Source organism: Silurus meridionalis, chromosome 22 (assembly GCF_014805685.1).
Source record: "Silurus meridionalis isolate SWU-2019-XX chromosome 22, ASM1480568v1, whole genome shotgun sequence".
Lineage (NCBI taxonomy): Eukaryota > Metazoa > Chordata > Actinopteri > Siluriformes > Siluridae > Silurus > Silurus meridionalis.
The window spans coordinates 3,423,840-3,443,435 of NC_060905.1; the positions used below are offsets into that span (position 1 = coordinate 3,423,840).

The 19,596-nt window shown below is 42.4% G+C and overlaps 1 protein-coding gene across 1 annotated transcript in view; it reads right to left on the reverse strand.

Annotated features, from left to right (window-relative positions):
- The window catches only part of prkacaa (protein kinase, cAMP-dependent, catalytic, alpha, genome duplicate a), a 25,920-nt gene extending 6,624 nt beyond the window's left edge, over positions 1-19,296 (reverse strand). Inside the window, 3 exon segments of the mRNA XM_046835103.1 lie at positions 175-303; positions 3,181-3,242; positions 18,534-19,296. Coding sequence (XP_046691059.1) covers positions 175-303; positions 3,181-3,242; positions 18,534-18,582 — 240 coding nt within the window. The 5' untranslated portion in view covers positions 18,583-19,296.
- Positions 19,297-19,596: the final 300 nt, after the last annotated feature.

The window sequence follows — 19,596 nt, forward strand, 5'->3', positions numbered from 1 at the left end:
CACACACAGTATTCCTCATTCACTGATGATACAGAGCCTGTGAAATCTTTTATGGCTTTTGAAAGACTTCCTTTTGTTTCTATGCAACAAACTCGTCATGTATGAAGACGGACTTTAACCAAACAAATCTATAAGACCTTCCACTTTATTTACGTTGATTTATTTATTATTAACCTTTTGTTTGTCAAGGATCTTCATGGCGAAGTGCTGTCCCGTTTCTCTGTGCTTGACCAGCATGACTCGCCCGAAGGAGCCTGTACCCAGCGTCTTTAGCCTCTCGAACTGTTCCAGAGAGGCAGTGTTCTGGAAAAGAGACCAAAAAAAAAACATTAATCACAAGCAAGTTTAGCATGTCTATCTGGACAAAACAAACAGCTGTATGACACACTGATTAACTGAATCTCCTGCACTTCACGGTTTGTCCAGCAGGGGGCAGTTATACACTACGAATACAGTAAAAACCTTTTATAACTGTATCTGTAAGTCACACAAGTTTGTTTACCATAAAACAACCTGCATGTCACATATTACTTTGAATCTGAACTGAGAACAGAGCATTAGATGAGAAGCCGAGCAGATATACAGGGAGTGCAGAATTATTAGGCAAATGAGTATTTTGACCACATCATCCTCGTTATGCATGTTGTCTTACTCCAAGCTGTATAGGCTGGAAAGCCTACTACCAATTAAGCATATTAGGTGATGTGCATCTCTGTAATGAGAAGGGGTGTGGTCTAATGACATCAACACCCTATATCAGGTGTGCATAATTATTAGGCAACTTCCTTTCCTTTGGCAAAATGGGTCAAAAGAAGGACTTGACAGGCTCAGAAAAGTCAAAAATAGTGAGATATATTGCAGAGGGATGCAGCAGTCTTAAAATAGCCAAGCTTCTGAAGCGTGATCATCGAACAATCAAGCGTTTCATTCAAAATAGTCGACAGGGTCGCAAGAAGCGTGGAAAAACCAAGGCGCAAAATAACTGCCCGTGAACTGAGAAAAGTCAAGCGTGCAGCTGCCAAGATGCCACTTGCCACCAGTTTGGCCATATTTCAGAGCTGCAACATCACTGAGTGCCCAAAAGCACAAGGTGTGCAATACTCAGAGACATGGCCAAGGTAAGAAAGGCAGAAAGTCGACCACCACTGAACAAGACACACAAGCTGAAACGTCAAGACTGGGCCAAGAAATATCTCAAGACTGATTTTTCTAAGGTTTTATGGACTGATGAAATGAGAGTGAGTCTTGATGGGCCAGATGGATGGGCCCGTGGCTGGATTGGTAAAGGGCAGAGAGCTCCAGTCCGACTCAGACGCCAGCAAGGTGGAGGTGGAGTACTGGTTTGGGCTGGTATCATCAAAGATGAGCTTGTGGGGCCTTTTCGGGTTGAGGATGGAGTCAAGCTGAACTCCCAGTCCTACTGCCAGTTTCTGGAAGACACCTTCTTCAAGCAGTGGTACAGGAAGAAGTCTGCATCCTTCAAGAAAACATGATTTTCATGCAGGACAATGCTCCATCACACACGTCCAAGTACTCCACAGCGTGGCTGGCAAGAAAGGGTATAAAAGAAGAAAATCTAATGATATGGCCTCCTTGTTCACCTGATCTGAACCCCATTGAGAACCTGTGGTCCATCATCAAATGTGCGATTTACAAGGAGGGAAAACAGTACACCTCTCTGAACAGTGTCTGGGAGGCTGTGGTTGCTGCTGCACGCAATGTTGATGGTGAACAGATCAAAACACTGACAGAATCCATGGATGGCAGGCTTTTGAGTGTCCTTGCAAAGAAAGGTGGCTATATTGGTCACTGATTTGTTTTTGTTTGGTTTTGAATGTCAGAAATGTATATTTGTGAATGTTGAGATGTTATATTGGTTTCACTGGTAAAAATAAATAATTGAAATGGGTATGAATTTGTTTTTTGTTAAGTTGCCTAATAATTATGCACAGTAATAGTCACCTGCACACACAGATATCCCCCTAAAATAGCTAAAACTAAAAACTACTTCCAAAAATATTCAGCTTTGATATTAATGAGTTTTTTGTGTTCATTGAGAACATGGTTGTTGTTCAAATTAAATCCTCAAATAAAATTAATCCTCAAAAATACAACTTGCCTAATAATTCTGCACTCCCTGTACACTATACATACACTGTATAAATCTATACTTAATTAAAAAATATATATAAATAGCGCTCTACTAGCAGCGTGAATCACGTCGCGTCAGCGATGCGCCTCTAGAGACAGCAGACCTGAAAAAAAACTAATCGGTATGGATTTTGGTGTTAGTTCCAGCAATCGAATATAGGTGGCGATTAAATCGGCCGAACTCTACACTATAGGGACGAAAGTACTGGACATGTATACCATTCCCACAAACCTGAAGGCACTCAGAAGGGTATAGGATGTGCTTTTTGAACATCTTTCCACATCGAGTCCCCATTTGCTGTTGCAATAACCTCCACTCTTCTGGGAAGATGTTCCACTAGATTTTGTGGAGATTTGTGTGAGATTCATTCAGCCATAGGAGTGTTGGTAAAAAAAAAGTCAGGTACTGATGTAGGTGAGAGAAGGTGAGGAGGCCTGGGGTGCAGTCGGCGTTCACAATTATCCCAAAGGCGTTCAAATAGGGTTGAAAAAGTATTTTCTTTGAAGTCTTCCCGTGATTCATGCAGGATCTCCGCAATGTTGTCGGAAACGGCGATCATTGTGCTGGATCTTTGTCTTCGGAAAGGGGGCGATGTCTTTTGGCACACCGACTTATGAAGGTCGGTGCTCCTCGTGACTGTGCGTGCAGCCTTGTGCTGCCATCTGTTGGCATGTGACGAAACTATTCTTGCTAGCACCTAGTACAATTGTGTGCCTTTAAAATTTGTGGTAACAGTTTGAGCTAAAAAAAAAAAAAAATACAGGAGTTGTGCGCAAGTATGCGATTTGAGACACGACAGTTTTTTTGGTAGTCTGAGGAAATTTGGTGTCGGGACAGCGGAGAAAAAATATAGTAGAGTAAAATAGAATCATATTTTCGTCTAAAAACTTCACAAATTCTGAAATCATCTCATTCAATCGCAACCATGATACTGTGAATCAGAGGCATCATTGTTGTGACTTTTCTCAGTGTATGTGTGTGTGTGTGTGTGTGTGTGTGTGTGTGTGTGTGTGTGTGAGATGGTTTACCTGTGCTGGATTTTCCCATTTCTTCAGAAAATCTTCTTTGGCTTTCATGAGAAACTCCTTCACTGTGAAGAGAGAGACGGTCCTCAGTTTTCACTTTCGTTGACAGGTTTCATTGTAAAAGCAAATTCAGATATCAGAGTGAATACACACACACACACACAAAGACACTCTTGAGCAGGAAGCTGTACACACATCACACGCACACTGTTTCAGTACATGTTGTTGTAATAAGTTACACATCCACATTTTATACACCTCCTACTGCAGCATTAAGTAGTTGGGGCACGTCACAAAAACAGCAGTTTAACCTCATTACTATTACACACACACACACACACACACACACACACACACACACACACACACACACACACACACACACACACACACACACACACACACACACACACACACAAATTGTTGCTGTTAATTGTTTTGTGTTCTATGGAATGTGTTCTTGGTCATGTAAGGCGGCCATTAATATAATTATAGAACATTTTGTACTTCTTATCCATTTACAGCTACATTTCACGTTTTCTATAAAAAAAAACAGTTCGACCCATCAATCATGTCCGTGTACACGTGCGCGCACCAGCGCACGCGCGCACACACACACACGCACACACACCGAGATCAGCCAGTACTGTAGTGCGGCACTACTGTCTGAACCAGTTCTACAGAAAATTCATCACCACCTCCTGACCAATCAGAAGTGAAGAATCCAGCCACGCCAGGGCGTGCGGCGAGATACAACACCAACACCACGGTTTTGTCGCCGATACAATCGATACTTCAGGTCAACATTTTGGATTTTGCTGCTTGGCGGGAATGACGCGAATAAGAGATCGGACTTGCCGCTTCGATATCCGATCATCTCTATCATCACTTTCTCGCTCTCACATTATCCAACACTTCCTGTTCCCACCATGACAGAGTCAAATCCATAGCAGCTGGCGCCCTCTGTGTGTGTGTGTCTATATATACACACACCGTGTACACAACGCCATCGACTATAGTTAGGTTGTAGTCGTGTCGAACACACACACACACACACACACACACACACACACACATACACACACACACGGACTAAAAAAGGGCATGCGGAGGTATAAGCACAAACACACACACACACACACACACACACACACACACACACACACACACACACACAGACACACACACAGACACACCCTCCCCCATCTTTATTGGGCTAATAACTGTGGGAACGTCGTGATTCCTGGCCCTTCCCCATTCCAAGGGAACGACAGGCCGCTCCGATCCCTCGGGGGAAGTAGTTCAACTGCACACAGAGACTCTCCACATGCAATGCACAGAGAAAAACACACATGTTCCACAAGCGGCGTGAAAGCAGTGAGGGACGTTATCTCCTGCTCACACACTATGGACAGAACTTCCCCTGCTGTTTGTTGCACTTGGGACTACGCCTCTTCCTCCATCTCAACCGTTTCTGTGTATCTCACACACACACACACACACACACACACACACACACACACACACACACACACACACACACACACACACACACACACACACACACTCCCGGTTCTTTACAAGGCTCAGCTCTGGCATTTCTACTCGATTCTGATAAGCTAAGAGGGAGGAAGTGAGGGGGAGCAGCCGCTAGAGACCAAAGTTCATAATAATAAAAAATTAATAAATAAAAAAAAAAATTTTTAAAAGTGTGTTTTCAATTTTTTTTTTATTTAACTAACACCACAATTACACGTTATTTTATTTGTCTTTCTATTTCATTTTATTTATTATCACGGAACGACCCCAAATTGACCAAAATCAATACAAACGACCCTCGTGTCCAAATTACACGATACGAATAAACGATTTGGGACACGTGACATTTGACCATCTGGCTACGAGCTACTAAGTTTATTTTATTAGATCGCTGCATTTACGTTTTTTTTTATTGTATCGCATTCTTGAATTCCTTCAACCTTTGAGTTTGTAGCTTTTTTTGTTGTTCTTTAGGATATTCAAAAGAAACACAATTCCGGCACACATCGTAGAGGCAAAGATTTTGGGACACTGGCCATCGTCTTTAAACTGTTACAGAGAAGTTTGAGGCGTGCATATGGATGCTGGAGCTTCACTTGAGCTAAGAGACCCCAAACCTGTTCCAGCATTACACTGAGAGCACAAAACAAAAATCCATGAAGATCTGAGTTGGAGTGGAAGATCTAGTGATCACTTTTTTTATTCCAAAATGGATTCAGTTTAGTATTTTCCTCAAAATTCTACAAACAAAAACCCCATAATGACAACAGGTGCATCCTGTGTCCACTGATCATTCATGAGATGTTTCTACAACTTGATTGGAGTCAACCGGTTGTAAATTCAGTTGATTGGACATGATTTGGAAAAACACACACCTGATGGATTTTACACGCTGACTGCACCCCCCAGGCCTCGTCACCTCACCTATATCAGTACCTGACTTTACTAACACCCCTGTGGCTTTCACACAAATCTCCACAAAAAATCTCAAAAAAATCTAGTGGAACATCATTACTTCTCATTCATACAACTGAGCAGTAAAGGGGTGAGGGCCTTGCTCAGGGGCCCAGCAGTGGCAAAACCATAAATACTAAACACAAAAACCAACAAATAAAACAGAAAAGCCATGTATTTGAGTTCCATCCATGTCCAGACTCTTACGAGATTCTTTTTCCTCCCTCACCTTCACCCTGAACAGCCGAACCCTCTGATACATCTGGTGACGTCTCGGAGGCTCGAGTCGACTCAGACGGCGGCTCCTTCTTTCCGCCGTGCCTCCTGGAGGTCTTTCGGTCACACATGAGCGCTGCGCTCTTCTTCCTCGTCCTCTGGCTTATAAACGTGGCCTCATTGCTTTGACATTTCAGGTCCGAGTCTGGGTTCTGTATCTGTCGGACAGGAGGACTTCCAGAGCGTTCGCCAAACAGAGAGATCAATTGGCTTCATTTGTGTCAAAATTTATTCTGCACCCACACACACACACACACACACACACACACACACACACACACACACACACACACACACACACACACACACACACACACTGTTGCCTCTCACATACATTAACACACGACGGTTACATCGATCACAACAAAGGACCTGGTCACTAAAAGGAGGGGCGCGGTAGCTGTAACATCCGATGATTTGCAACGAGATGGCAAACAAACATGGTTCCAAGAGATGACAGGTAGTGAGGATTTGTGAGGGGGTATAATCAAAACGCCTGCGTGTGGGTCCGTGTGAAAGAGAATGATCACACACTCATCGTCCTCCATTCAGAGATCGCAATCAATCCAACGGGTCAATCGGTGCAGCTCCGGGCTACCGAGCCTCACAGTGACGCCAAGCGAAAAGGGTCAAATCGGATTGCGCCAATTACCGCCAGATTCTCTGCTCTCCGATTGGTCCGGAGGCGTTGCGTAATTTTCTATAAACGGCAGCTCTGACTGCAGGGCAGCTGCGAATCACAGGGCCTGCCTCAAACGTTAGCGCTTCTAGAGTAACGCAGGGACGATTACAGTGGACTCTCAAAATAAACGGATTAAAACAAAAAAGAGGGAGTCTCCAGTGTCAGGGTTACTTTTTTTTTCCAGGTTGCGCCATGCAGTTATACGGATACATTAGAACCAGAGGTCAGACAGATTGTGCTGCGAATTACACTAATAGGCAGGTGCATCGGAATCGCATGTGTACGTTCTGTGCTTACGTGAGAGAACATTACTCTCCCATACCAGCAGGTGGCAGTAGTCGGTATTGGTATCCAATCAAGAAAACTGGAAAAGACAGAAGTGAGAAATACACAAAGCAAGCAGGGCTTACACCTGTCGCGATCATTACTAACGGATTTACGTAGCTTTTTTCATGTTTGCTAGGGCCGGTGTGTTCCTTCTTTACTCCGTCGTTGTTTGCTTTCGTCAGTTCCGTTTTTTTCTCCCCCTCGTGTGTTCGTTCGCCAAGATGAACAGGCCAATCGGAAGTCCCACCAGAGCCGAGGGTGTGGGACACACCAGAAAAACCCGTATCGCCAACCTCTAGTTAGAACTACACCAAATACTACGTTCATTCTAATCCGAGCTCCAATTTTATTTCATATTGCACTTTCAACTATTTCAAACCTTGAATTGGCAAAATTGTTCCCACGGTGACAAAATCAGTAACGTCGCCACAGTAGTTTTCTTTTTATTCATTTATTTATTTATTTATTTATTACCAGAATGCAGCTGAAATGATCCAACCAAACCCATTGTTGGTAAAATGTTGGAATGGCTCCAGATTACAAAAAAAGGCTATTGAGCTTCAGTGCAAATTCACACACACACACACACACACACACACACACACACACACACACACACACACACACACACACACACACACACACACACACACACACAGAGTGCTGCACAAAAGGAAATAAAAGAGCCATGCTCATTTGCAGGGTGAAGACAGAGAGAAACAGAGAACGAGTAAAAAAAATAAAAAAAAATAAAGAAGAGAAACTGAAAAGCGGAAAAAGAGCAATGAAACAGAATGCTGGAGACAGCATGATATCAAAGCCAGAGAGAGAGAGAGAGAGAGAGAGAGAGAGGAGAGAGAGAGAGAGAGAGCGAGAGAGAGAGCGAGAGAGAGAGAGAGAGAGAGAGCGAGAGAGAGAGAGAGAGAGAGAGAGAGAGAGAGAGAGATGATCTTTCAGTGCTAAATCACCAACCCCCTTCCTCATCCTGGTGCTTCCTGACCTTATTTCTCACGTCTGCATTTGTCTTTCCAACCATGCAACAGTTTCTCTTCACAGACATTATTTGTTTTGCAAGATCGATAAAGAAAAGACGTCTGGGAGGAAATCAGTATTATACACTATAAGGGACAAAAGGTGGTGAACACCTGCCCATATGAACATCCCATTCCACAGTGAGTTATAAATTCCAGGGCCCGACTCACAGAATTAGACTCCTTAAGATCAGCAGTTGTGTTGATTCCAGATTCAGTAGGAATGAATCAGAACGTTATCAGACCCACTCACAGTGGTGGCACACTTGATATTAACACTTAGATCCTATTTAGAAGCTATTTCAGATCATCACCTCATTTTAAAATCTGCCACAGTCATTGCATTAGTACCTCACCACGTTACCGTGTTAACCACATTCACGTCAACTACAGCCAGTTTTTATCAACAATCCTCCGGAGTTGTTGACATTAAATAGATCTCCGTCTGACCCTGCAGAGCTCCACTGGGCCACTGGATGTCTAGAATCAACGTTCCGCTACACTCTAGATCAGTGGTCCCCAACACCCCACGGGGTGCGGACCGGCACCGGTCTGTGAGGTCAATTGGTACCGGGCCGCATAGAAAGAAGACATAACTTACATTATTTCTGTTTTATTTATTATCTGATTCTGAATGATGTTTTATTTGGGAAAATTAGCGGATTCTCTCCTCCACATCTGTCTATGACTCTTAATGCATGTCATGATGCCTCAGTCACATGACTTACCTCCATCCGCTACCTTCTTAAAGGGGCTCCGGCTGCTAACACAATACATTACCGCTAAATTCAAACCCCCAAGCGAGCAAAATCAACAAAAATCAACACATTGGATTCACGATTATTATATTTAGAAAATACCAGTTTTTATGGTTGTATCTGGTTTTTTTTGGTCCGTGAATATTTTGTCCGACATTAAACCCGATCCGTGGAGACAAAAAGGTTGGAGACTGCTGCTCTAAATGACGGAGCTCCACTTAAAACTGAAATGACCAGGGAGGAAAAAACGAGCACACGCGCACCTTAAAACAGACCACTCGAAAATTTGAGCGTAAACGCCATCAAAACAAATGGACAGTTTTTCAAATAACATGGAAGGAGAATCCCCTGAGTTATAGAAAATCTCAGTGCTGCTGATCAGCATATTTCTCCTCCCTCATAGAAAATAACAAGCAGAATCCGAGATTTTGATTCTGTACTGCAGCAAAATGAACAGAAAATAAAAGCACTGCACTCACAGGCACACCATTAATAGGTTGTAATGGTTTCATTAACATTTTAATAACAAAGTTGAAAACATCAGGAAAAAAAAATCCAGATGATTAATATCAATCAGAACTATTTTATAAATAATCCGTAGACAGCAGTGTAATTATAACAGACTATTAATTACAAAGTTTTACTCCTATTCAAGAGAACGACTTCATTTCATTTATTTCCTCCTCAAAATCATCAACCTGCATTCTCGATCCCTCGCCTACAAGTTTCCTCAAACAGATCATTCCAGAGGTAATTTAACCTGTTTTAAAAATAATAAACTCTTCCATCAGCAATGGTTTTGTACCTAAATACTTCAAACTGCAGTTATCAACCCCCTAATTAAGAAACCTGACCTTGACCAATGTCAGCTGTCAAACTACAGTCCAATATCAAACCTCCTCTTTATCTCCAAGATTCTAGAAAAGGTTTTAGCACAGCAGTTCTGCTCACATCTACTTAGAAATAACACTTTTGGTAAATGACCCGGTATTAGCCTCTGATCAGGGTTTTGTCTCTTTACTCCTTTTGCTCGACCTCAAGCTTTTGACACCATTGATCATAATCTCCTGCTTGCTGGACTTGAGAACTTTGTGGAAATAAAGGGAACAGCTCTCTCCTGGCTCAGGTCTTATCTGACGGATCGCTATCAGATTATTTATGTAAATGGTGAGTTCTCCACAATCTGAGGTAAAGTTTGGCGTTCCACAAGGATCTGTCTTAGGCCCATTGCTTTTTTTTTTATATATGCTGCCTCTGGGTGAAATTATACATGGTATTCGCTCCCATTGCTAAAGGACATTAGACAGTGGATGCTTGATAACTTCCTTCTGTTTAACTCAGGTAAGACGGAAGTACTGTTTCTAGGACCACATGCAGCTAGAAGTAAACAATCCAATTACGTAGCATCTCTGGATGGTGTTTCTGTCTCAGTGTGTACAGCAGTCAAAAACCTTGCTGTGCTTATTGACACGAGTGTTTCCTTTGTGGCTCACGTGAATAATATTACCAGGATTGCCTTCTTTCACCTAATATATTGCTATAATTAAATATTGCTTATTTGTTGGTACCTCAAATAATGAAGACTACAGCAGGGGGCAGATGTTTCTCTTATAAACCCCACAATTATGGAACAGCCTTCCAATCAGTGTTCAGGACTCGGACACAGTCTCAGTGTTCAAGTCGAGGGTGAAACTTATTTACTTAGTCAAGCCTTCAGTAGATTTTTCTGAGCTAAAGGAGCAGATCTGGCAAGATCATGGATATAAAGGCTTTGGTGAACTGGGATATTTGTATGCTGTCTTCCCCTCACTAACACACGTTCACTCAGGTTTGTTGATGGTGGTGTGGTGGGTCGTCTCTTATCCCAGAGATCCCTCATATCAGTGCTACCCTCTGGCTCTCCCTTTTAGTTATGCTGCCAGAGAAAATCTTGCCAAAGTCCCCCAACTGCACAGTGTCCTTAATTTTTTATATAACAATAAGCAGATTTAATCATTCATATCCTTCTCTCTCTCTCTCTCTCTCTCTCTCTCTCTCTCTCTCGTTAAACATGCTCCTGAGGTTCCAGTGACCACTGTTCCTGACCCTCTCCCCTCCTTGGAGCTGCTGCTTCATCCCGGCCTGTCTCTGGATGAGATCCGCTTCGATTGGAGGCCACTCTGTGCAGTTGGGGATGGTTTCCTTATCAACGCCCAGGGGTTCAATGAAATTACAGAGTAAGAACAGGAGCTTTGAGAATGGACTTGGACTGTAATTGATGTCATCGGTCTGCTATACTGACTCAGGACTACAGGTTGCATCTGATCATCACTGCAGACCTCATAAATGGACATTCTGTGCCACCCAGATGAGAATGGTTTGAGTCTGGTCCCTCTCAGGGGTTCTTCCTTATGGCATCTCAGGGAGTTTGTCTTTGCCAGAGTCACCACCGGCTCACTCTTTAGGGACAAACTTACATATATAATTTTATTCATTCGTTATCACTGCATTATGTGTGAAGCTGCTGAAGTGGGAGCTCAGTGGCTAAGGCTTTGGGTTAATGATCAAAAGGTCAAAGGTTCAAGCCCATCACCAAGCTGCCACAAAGGCCCTTGAACCTCAGTGATCCAGGGGGTGCTGTATCATGGTTGACCCGATTGCGCTCTGACCCGAAGAACTAAAATAATGACGGGAAGCGTTTTTAGCCGTTTTCAAATTAATCCAAATTAGTGTAGATGTAGCCTGAGTCCAGGGCAAAACCAACACAGAAAACTTTCAACACAGCCCCGGAAGATGAAAACGGTGTCCATTTTCTTTCCATCACTGAGCTGTGCCTATAAATGTTTTGACCCCAGTTAAACGGAGTTCAGGATGCCAATCAAGGACGTGCAACCAAACAGACCCTGTTGTGCAAGTTAACGTGGACTTTAACCCTCAGATGTATTTATAGATGCTGTAAGTGCTCCACCTTGACAGCGCGTCAAATCAGGCAGGCTGACGGCCTGCAAACAAAAGGCGTTCGCAGAATACAAAACGGGCCAACGTTGTAATTTTTGGGGAAGTATACAAATCATAAAAAAGGGTGAGAGGCCAAAACAAACCGTTCCAAATAGCAGAGTGGATTTTAAACAAAATCCTACAGATGCTAATGAAGTAGTGGATGGATACCACCAGAAAGACAGAGAAGGAAGAAAGGAAGGAGAGTCCAGAAAAGCAGGACACACTGACGGATCTCCACGGGAGACAGACACAAGGCTTCGCTGGAACTCCTACGTGAAACAGTCAACACCAGGCAACAGAGCAAACATTTGACGGTGAATAAAAAGAGCTTTGTGTATGTGTGTGTGTGTTGGCAGAACCACATCAGTCCATTGAGCTTCAACGGCAAAGTGTATTAAAATCATCTAATCCTCTCGATCACTCCAGCTTATGCAAGCCTTCCACGCGCATTTCTTAACTAAGCTGCTAGATTGCTGATTGGAACACACTTGAAAAAAGAAAAAGATAATTCCCCCAATCATACAAGAAATGCATGACTTGATATTTATCTTGCGCACACACACACCTTTAAAAAAAAAACAACAACAAAAAACCTAACCTCTTATTCGGCTCCTCCTCCCACCATCCCACTCAATCACGAGTCGCCTCGGTGTAACGTCGGCCTCCACCTCTGCAAGCACGCTCTCTAACCCGGGCCACTCGCTAGAGACAAAGGTGGCCGGGTCGTCCTGTTTGTGTTGATCACCTCACCCTCACCATCGTCCTCGTCCAGATCACCGAGGCAGGGCCCAGCATGCTGGAAGATCCTGCCTGCTAATCTTTGCAGCACGGACATCGCAAAATTTGCATTAACCTAAAGGCGTCCAAACTTGGCATCCAAAAAAAAAAGTAATGAGAATGTATTAAGCTTCCTTCTTTGCCCAAATCTCTCCAGCTTCAAAGCCACAATGGTTTCGGCTTCGACACCTTTGAGACCACTGGTGCTCTAACCTCAACCCTGCTGCTCTTCTTCGCAACACTACAAAGACAGATCAGGCATGTGGTCTTTTCCGTGTGCACCTCCAGCGAGAAATGTTATGCAGTGGCTCTGATTGCAGCCCTGCACCCGTCTCTAGGGATCAGGGTGGGCCAGAAGAGATGGCAATGATAAAGCCATGGGCAGGAAGTCCAGAAACCCTCCCCATCCACTTTCACAACCTGTCCTGGGCCTGGTCTGTCGCAAACCTTTTTCTCTACATTACTGACCCAAGTGCAGGAAAAAAAACAAGAGCAAATCTATCAGCCGTATTCAAATGACATTCCGTCACATGGCAATAAAAATCTGCTCTTCGCAGCTAAGTTCGAGCAGCAGCAGGAGCCGCTGAGACTCATTTCGCACATCTGTACCACCTCACAGTCGGGGGCTCTCTGGAGCGACTCGGAAGATGATCTTGACTTCGGCCAGTGGAGAAATGTCAGACATCAGAAAAAAAGTCTATCATCTTTCCACCAATGCAAGTGCGTATCATGGGCCCGTGTCTGTATACCTTGAAATGGAGAATTAATAAGTCAGGTTTTCTGAGAGTCAAATTTCCGATTTTTTAGACCTTTTTAAAAGCATTAAGAATGAAATTTAAGACCTGAAATCACAAAAACGCACAACGAACCTTAAATAATTTTTTTCCAATCAATGTATCACTAAACTTGCACTTCCACAGATCTGAAAAATAAAATCAGTTTTACATCTGTGCTACGATTTGAGATTCGTTTGAGATTGCATGTTTGTCTCATTTTGTAGCCGTAATACAGCGAATTGTATTTGGACTCGTGAAAGAACATTTTGTAGAAGCATTTCTATGAGCATTAGAGGCAGCGTTACATGAACATCGGAAAATTAAGCCCTACAACAGCGAATTTAAGACTCAAGACCAAAAATGTATTTATTTTTATATAAGACACTGTGGAAACCCTGAAAATGTCACCACTGACCACAACTTTAGACACATCTGGCCTGCCAAAGCCAATCAGCACGAAGGGGGAAAAAAAAACCAAGAGAAAGAGAAGACAAGAACAAGACGAGAAGGTATCACCACCTAAGGCCTTGTGCAAGAAGATACACACTGATCTTGTTCTTAGTGTCGGGCGTCACATGATGTTCAAAAGACTAAACGGCGTCACACTCCAGCCTGGAGAGATTCGCGCTCACTGCATCAGATGACTCCGACTCCACCTCCACGGTTTCTCCAGTGGAGAATGAGAAACACACACACACACACTCTGAGCCCACACCCATCCCGCACCAGCCTCCGGCTCCCCTGAGATCTCAGCCCTACAAGCTTCTGTTTATATTTCAGTCTTTCTTCATTCCAACCCCCATAAACACACTTCTCTTCAAATCGACCCTCGAGGTCAGGGAATCTTTCCCAGGAAGTCCACTGTGACTGAAAGCACCAAATGGTTCCCACTTCTTTTCCCTGCCTCACGCTACAGCAACTTATTTTCGAGTGGTTCAAAAGTGAAAGCTATCAGATGCAAGGTTGAAGTAAAGTTTAATCATTCAGATTAGACTGGTTTTATATGTAAATAACAGGGTTCCTACAGTGCTTTCATTTTAAAATTCCATACTTCTCGACAGAAATATATGGAGATGTTCCTAAAGATTTTAAGACCATTTATAACATCTGAAATGATTTTAAATTCCAACATGGATTACGTTACAATATCTGATGTATGTCGGAGTCAGAATCTTTGATGTATGCTATTAATTTACCAAATAATCGCCGGAAGGCTGTTAATTAACACCCGACCAGGTTCAGTGCACAGATTTTGATCAAAACGGCAAAATTCTCAAACTGCATAAATCCTACAGCTACCATAGGACTGTTCATGTGCAATTCACCAAGAAACTACACAACTGAACTAAAGGCCATTAGCAAAAACACCTTTAAAAGTTTCCACACCATCAACGAAAACACGGCTAAAAGTTCTTGTCGCATTGTGGACTGAAAACGGAGGCTTTTAAAAAACGATAACGCATTTTTTTGCCAAGAGCCGAAAAATGAATAAACGCCAGGCGAAAATGGTGTGAAGCGTTTTCAGTGTGGATGAGCGACTTTTGGGAAACGACTGAAAACTAAAGGGCGGACGAGAGTATTCAGACGGAAATGCTGTATTCATATCCGTATTAATGTGGACGTGTTGTGTCGACAAGTTTGATAGATAGTTTTTACAAATTCTTCATTTTTATTTAGAAAACTTGTCCAGAATGTCTCTCAGTAAAGTTCATCCAGTTTAAATTCACATGCGGACAAACATCTTGTTATATCCCATTTTGCAGTTTGAATACACTCCATGAGCTGACACGCTCACGTTTTTAAAACCGATGCAAAACCAAGTCCGAGTTTAAGACTAATATATATATATATATATCACGCACCCTGACCTTCCCTCTCAAAGTATTTTACTACTGGATTATCTGCGAGATGATTGCAGGGGAAACGAGATGCTCGCTCGTACTGCGGGTCAGGACGGACATGCTGTTTATAAGCATGGTAATGAGTAATACAGGAAGTGATCTGTGTGTTTCCATCTTGTTTACTTTGGCACGACTGGTTTTCTATTTTAAAATATTGTACAGTAGTGTCGAATTTGGGATGTAGCCTTTCTACAGAAAACTGATCATATATTTATATAGTTTAATTGTATATATATTAGTATAATTGTATGCAGTCTGGTCTCAAGTCTATGCAGTTGTGCCACACTTTTAAGTATTGCTTGGGATGGAGCCTGAATATTTCAGCGTACTACGACTACGAATGTGCTGTATGGTACGTAATTCAGTATAGTAGCACATGCTTACAGACAGGTCTGGCGTGTTTTACACGTCAGTATAGTGTATCCAGGGGTGCGGATGAAGCAGTTTTGGCTTAGTGTTCAGTAGTATTCAGCATGTGACTGAGCCTAGGAACATTTTAACACACTATTTGAGAACTGTGGGACAAAGACCATGAATTATGAGTGTACTTGAACCTTATACACTACTTAGTGTGGTAGTATGCATGGGATACATTCTTAGTATTTTGCCTAGTTAGCACACTATTTGAATGTACTATTATCTAGCATACTATTTAGTTCAGTAGTATGCATGTGCATACTGAGTGTACAGTGAGCTAGCATACTATTTAGTACAGTAGTATACACATGTACATTGAGTGTACAGTGAGCTAGCATACTATTTAGTACAGTAGTATACACATGTACATTGAGCATACAGTGAGCTAGCATACTATTTAGTACAGTAGTATGCATGAGAATATTTTGAGTGCACTAGGATCTAGCATACTATTTAATATAGTATGCATGTGTATATTCTAAGTGTACTTGGGGACTAACACGCTATTTAATACAGAAGTATTCATGTATACATTGAGTGTACTTGGGGAATAACACGCTATTTAGTACAGAAGTATGCATGTGTACATTGAGTCTACTTGGGGAATAACACGCTATTTAGTACAGAAGTATGCATGTGTACATTGAGAGTACTTGGGGAATAACACTATTTAGTACAGAAGTATGCATGTGTACATTGAGTCTACTTGAGAATAACACGCTATTTAGTACAGAAGTATGCATGTGTACATTGAGAGTACTTGGGGAATAACACGCTATTTAGTACAGAAGTATGCATGTGTACATTGAGTCTACTTGGGGAATAACACGCTATTTAGTACAGAAGTATGCATGTGTACATTGAGAGTACTTGGGGAATAACACGCTATTTAGTACAGAAGTATGCATGTGTACATTGAGAGTACTTGGGGAATAACACGCTATTTAGTACAGAAGTATGCATGTGTAAATTGAGTGTACTTGGGGAATAACACGCTATTTAGTACAGAAGTATGCATGTGTAAATTGAGTGTACTTGGGGAATAACACGCTATTTAGTACAGAAGTATGCATGTGTACATGGGAGCGAATACACCATTTAGCACAGTAGCATGCTGTAGGGTACAGAACCTATCCAGTGTATTTTAAGTGTACTAGGACCTAACACAATGCTTAGTCCAGTAGTATGCATGCAGGGCGTATTTGTGTATAATGAACTAACACACTGGTTCAGTAAAGTAGTAAAAATGTGCATAATTTGAGTGTATTTGAAACTAGAACACTTTAGTACAGTAGCATGCAGTGTGGTTTAGATGCATTTTACGCTTACTAGGATCTAATACACTATTTAGTACAGAAGTATGCATGTGTATATAACGCTATAATGAATTGTGTAATTTGTGGAAATACAGTTCTGTAGTAGCCTATGCCTCGCTTTTCATTGGTTCTCTGCTTGTTCATTGGTTGAAGCATCCTATGATGTCAAATAAGAGGCTGAGTTAAAGATGCACGTCACCGCATTCTTTACTTTCATTGGCTAAATCTAATGACCTTTTTTTTTTAACTCCAAATTTTCTCTTTTTTTTTTTTTTTTTTTTACAGAAAGAAACAACCCAGCATGAGTGGATTTGTTCAAAGGAGGAATCCCCAATGCCATCGTCAACAAGCAGCCACTATATGCTTTAAAATGTCTAAATTAAAGATAATTCAACTCAATATGTGGTTTTTGCATTTTCACACAGAACACTTTCACACAAATACCCTGAATTAGGGCTTATTAATAATAAGCAAAACATTCACCCGAATAATCACTTATCAAAATTGTCAGTTGGAAGGTCCCGGTACACTCAAATTATAATACGGTAGCGCACAATTATCAGTAGCACATAATTATGCACATGCATGCTACTAAATTATACAGAAACATGCATGTGCATAATGAGAAATAAGACCTAACAATATTTAGTACAGTAGTTTGCAATATGGTACCAAACCATGTATTTTAAGTGTACAAGAATCTAATATACTTTAATAAAACAGTATGCATGTGCATATTATGAGTGTACTGGAACCCAACACCCTGTTTAGTACAGCAGCATGCATGTAGATATTTTGAGTGCCCTGAACCCTAACACACTTAAGTACAGAAGTATGCATGTGAGATATTTTGAACAACACACTGTTTAGTACAGAAATATGCACGTAGATATTGTGAGGGCACAAAACCCTAAAACACTATTTAGTAAAGAAATATGCATGTGAGATATTGTAAGGGTCCTGTACCCTAACACACTGTTTAGTACAGAAGTATGCATGTATATATTTTAAATGCCCGGAAGCCTAACACACTGTTTAGTACAGAAGTATGCATGTGAGATATTTTGAGGGCCCTGAACCCCAACACCCTGTTCAGTACAAAAGTATGCATGTAGATATTGTGAGGGCACAAAACCCTAAAACACTATTTAGTACAGAAGTATGCATGTGAGATATTTTGAGGGCCCTGAACCCCAACACACTGTTTAGTACAGAAGTATGCTTGTAGATATTTTGAGTGCCCTTAACCCTAACACACTGTTTAGTACATAAGTATGCATGTAAATATTTTGAGGGCCCTGAACCCCAACACACTGTTTAGTACAGAAGTATGCATGTAGATATTGTGAGGGCACAAAACCCTAAAACACTATTAAGTACAGAAGTATGCATGTGAGATATTTTGAGTGCCCTGAACCCTAACACCCTGTTTAGTACAGAAGTATGCATTTAGATATTGTGAGGGCACAAATTCCTAAAACACTATTTAGTACAGAAGTATGCATGTGGGATATTTTGAATGACCTGAGACCTAACACCCTGTTTAGTACAGAAGTATGTAGTATGGTCCAGGAGCATGGTGTGAAGTGAGCAGATGTACAGCAGGTTCCTCGGGCTACTCACCGCTCTCCATCTCGCTGCCCTTGTTCTTGGCGGTGGGCGCGTTGCCCATGATTGCAGGCCTGGAGTCAGGAAGGAAAGAAAAAAGGAAGGAGAAGGAAATCCCTTGGTTCTGCTCTTTTCACACCTCAGACCTCTGATCCCGACTCCACGTACGAGTTGATTCCTGGTTTCCGGTACGCTAGGTTCAACTAGCTCTTTCTAACCATACCTCGGTAACCCAGTGATCCACCGTGGAGAAGTCAGATAGAAAGAGAGATAGATAGGTAGTCAGACAGATAGTTAGTGAGTGAGCTACCAGGTCAGTCAGATATGCTAGTCAGTTATGCTAGCTAGCCAGTGCTAGCTAGCAAAGAGAAACAATCTGCAATCTCCGCTGGTACAGTCCAATGCGTCGAGGCCACTTTATCACAATCCCGTCTTTGCAGTCTTCCTCTTCCTCTTTCCTGTCTTTTCCACCGCTTTTCCTTCTCTCCAGACCGTTTCCACTTTCCTTCTCTCGCCAAAACACACACATACACATATATATGTGTGTGTGTCTGTGTATAGACGGTTGTTTTTTTGTTTTTTTTTTTACTCCAGCAAAAACCCGTCCTAGATATCCCTCAGAACCGTCAGCGCCGTCGGCTCAAACTTCCCTCAGTTACATTCGGCACCGATATCGATTAAAACCCCCCGCAAATCTGCCCCTTCTGCGTCCGCTCATAATCCGCCACCGAGCGCGAGCCCACCATTAAAACCTCCAGCCCTACAGCCAGAGGGAACTCCTACCAAGCTCCGAGGGGGGGGGAAGCCCGCCTCCGCCCGCTCGCGATTGGACCGCCGCGACGTAACGTCGCGCAAACTCCTGACTCCGATTGGCTGACGCGGACGCTCGTCGCGCGGGCCAGGAGGCGCTCCGATTGGTCAGCCGAGGGCTGGCGTTTTTTTTTTTTTCTGCCCCCAAACCCCCCTCCCGTTCGCTCCTTTCGCGAGCCGATTAATCAGCATTCGTTAATTAGTTAATTAATTTATTAATTAATGCATTTTTTATTCAATCGATCGATCGATTCATTCATTCATTCAT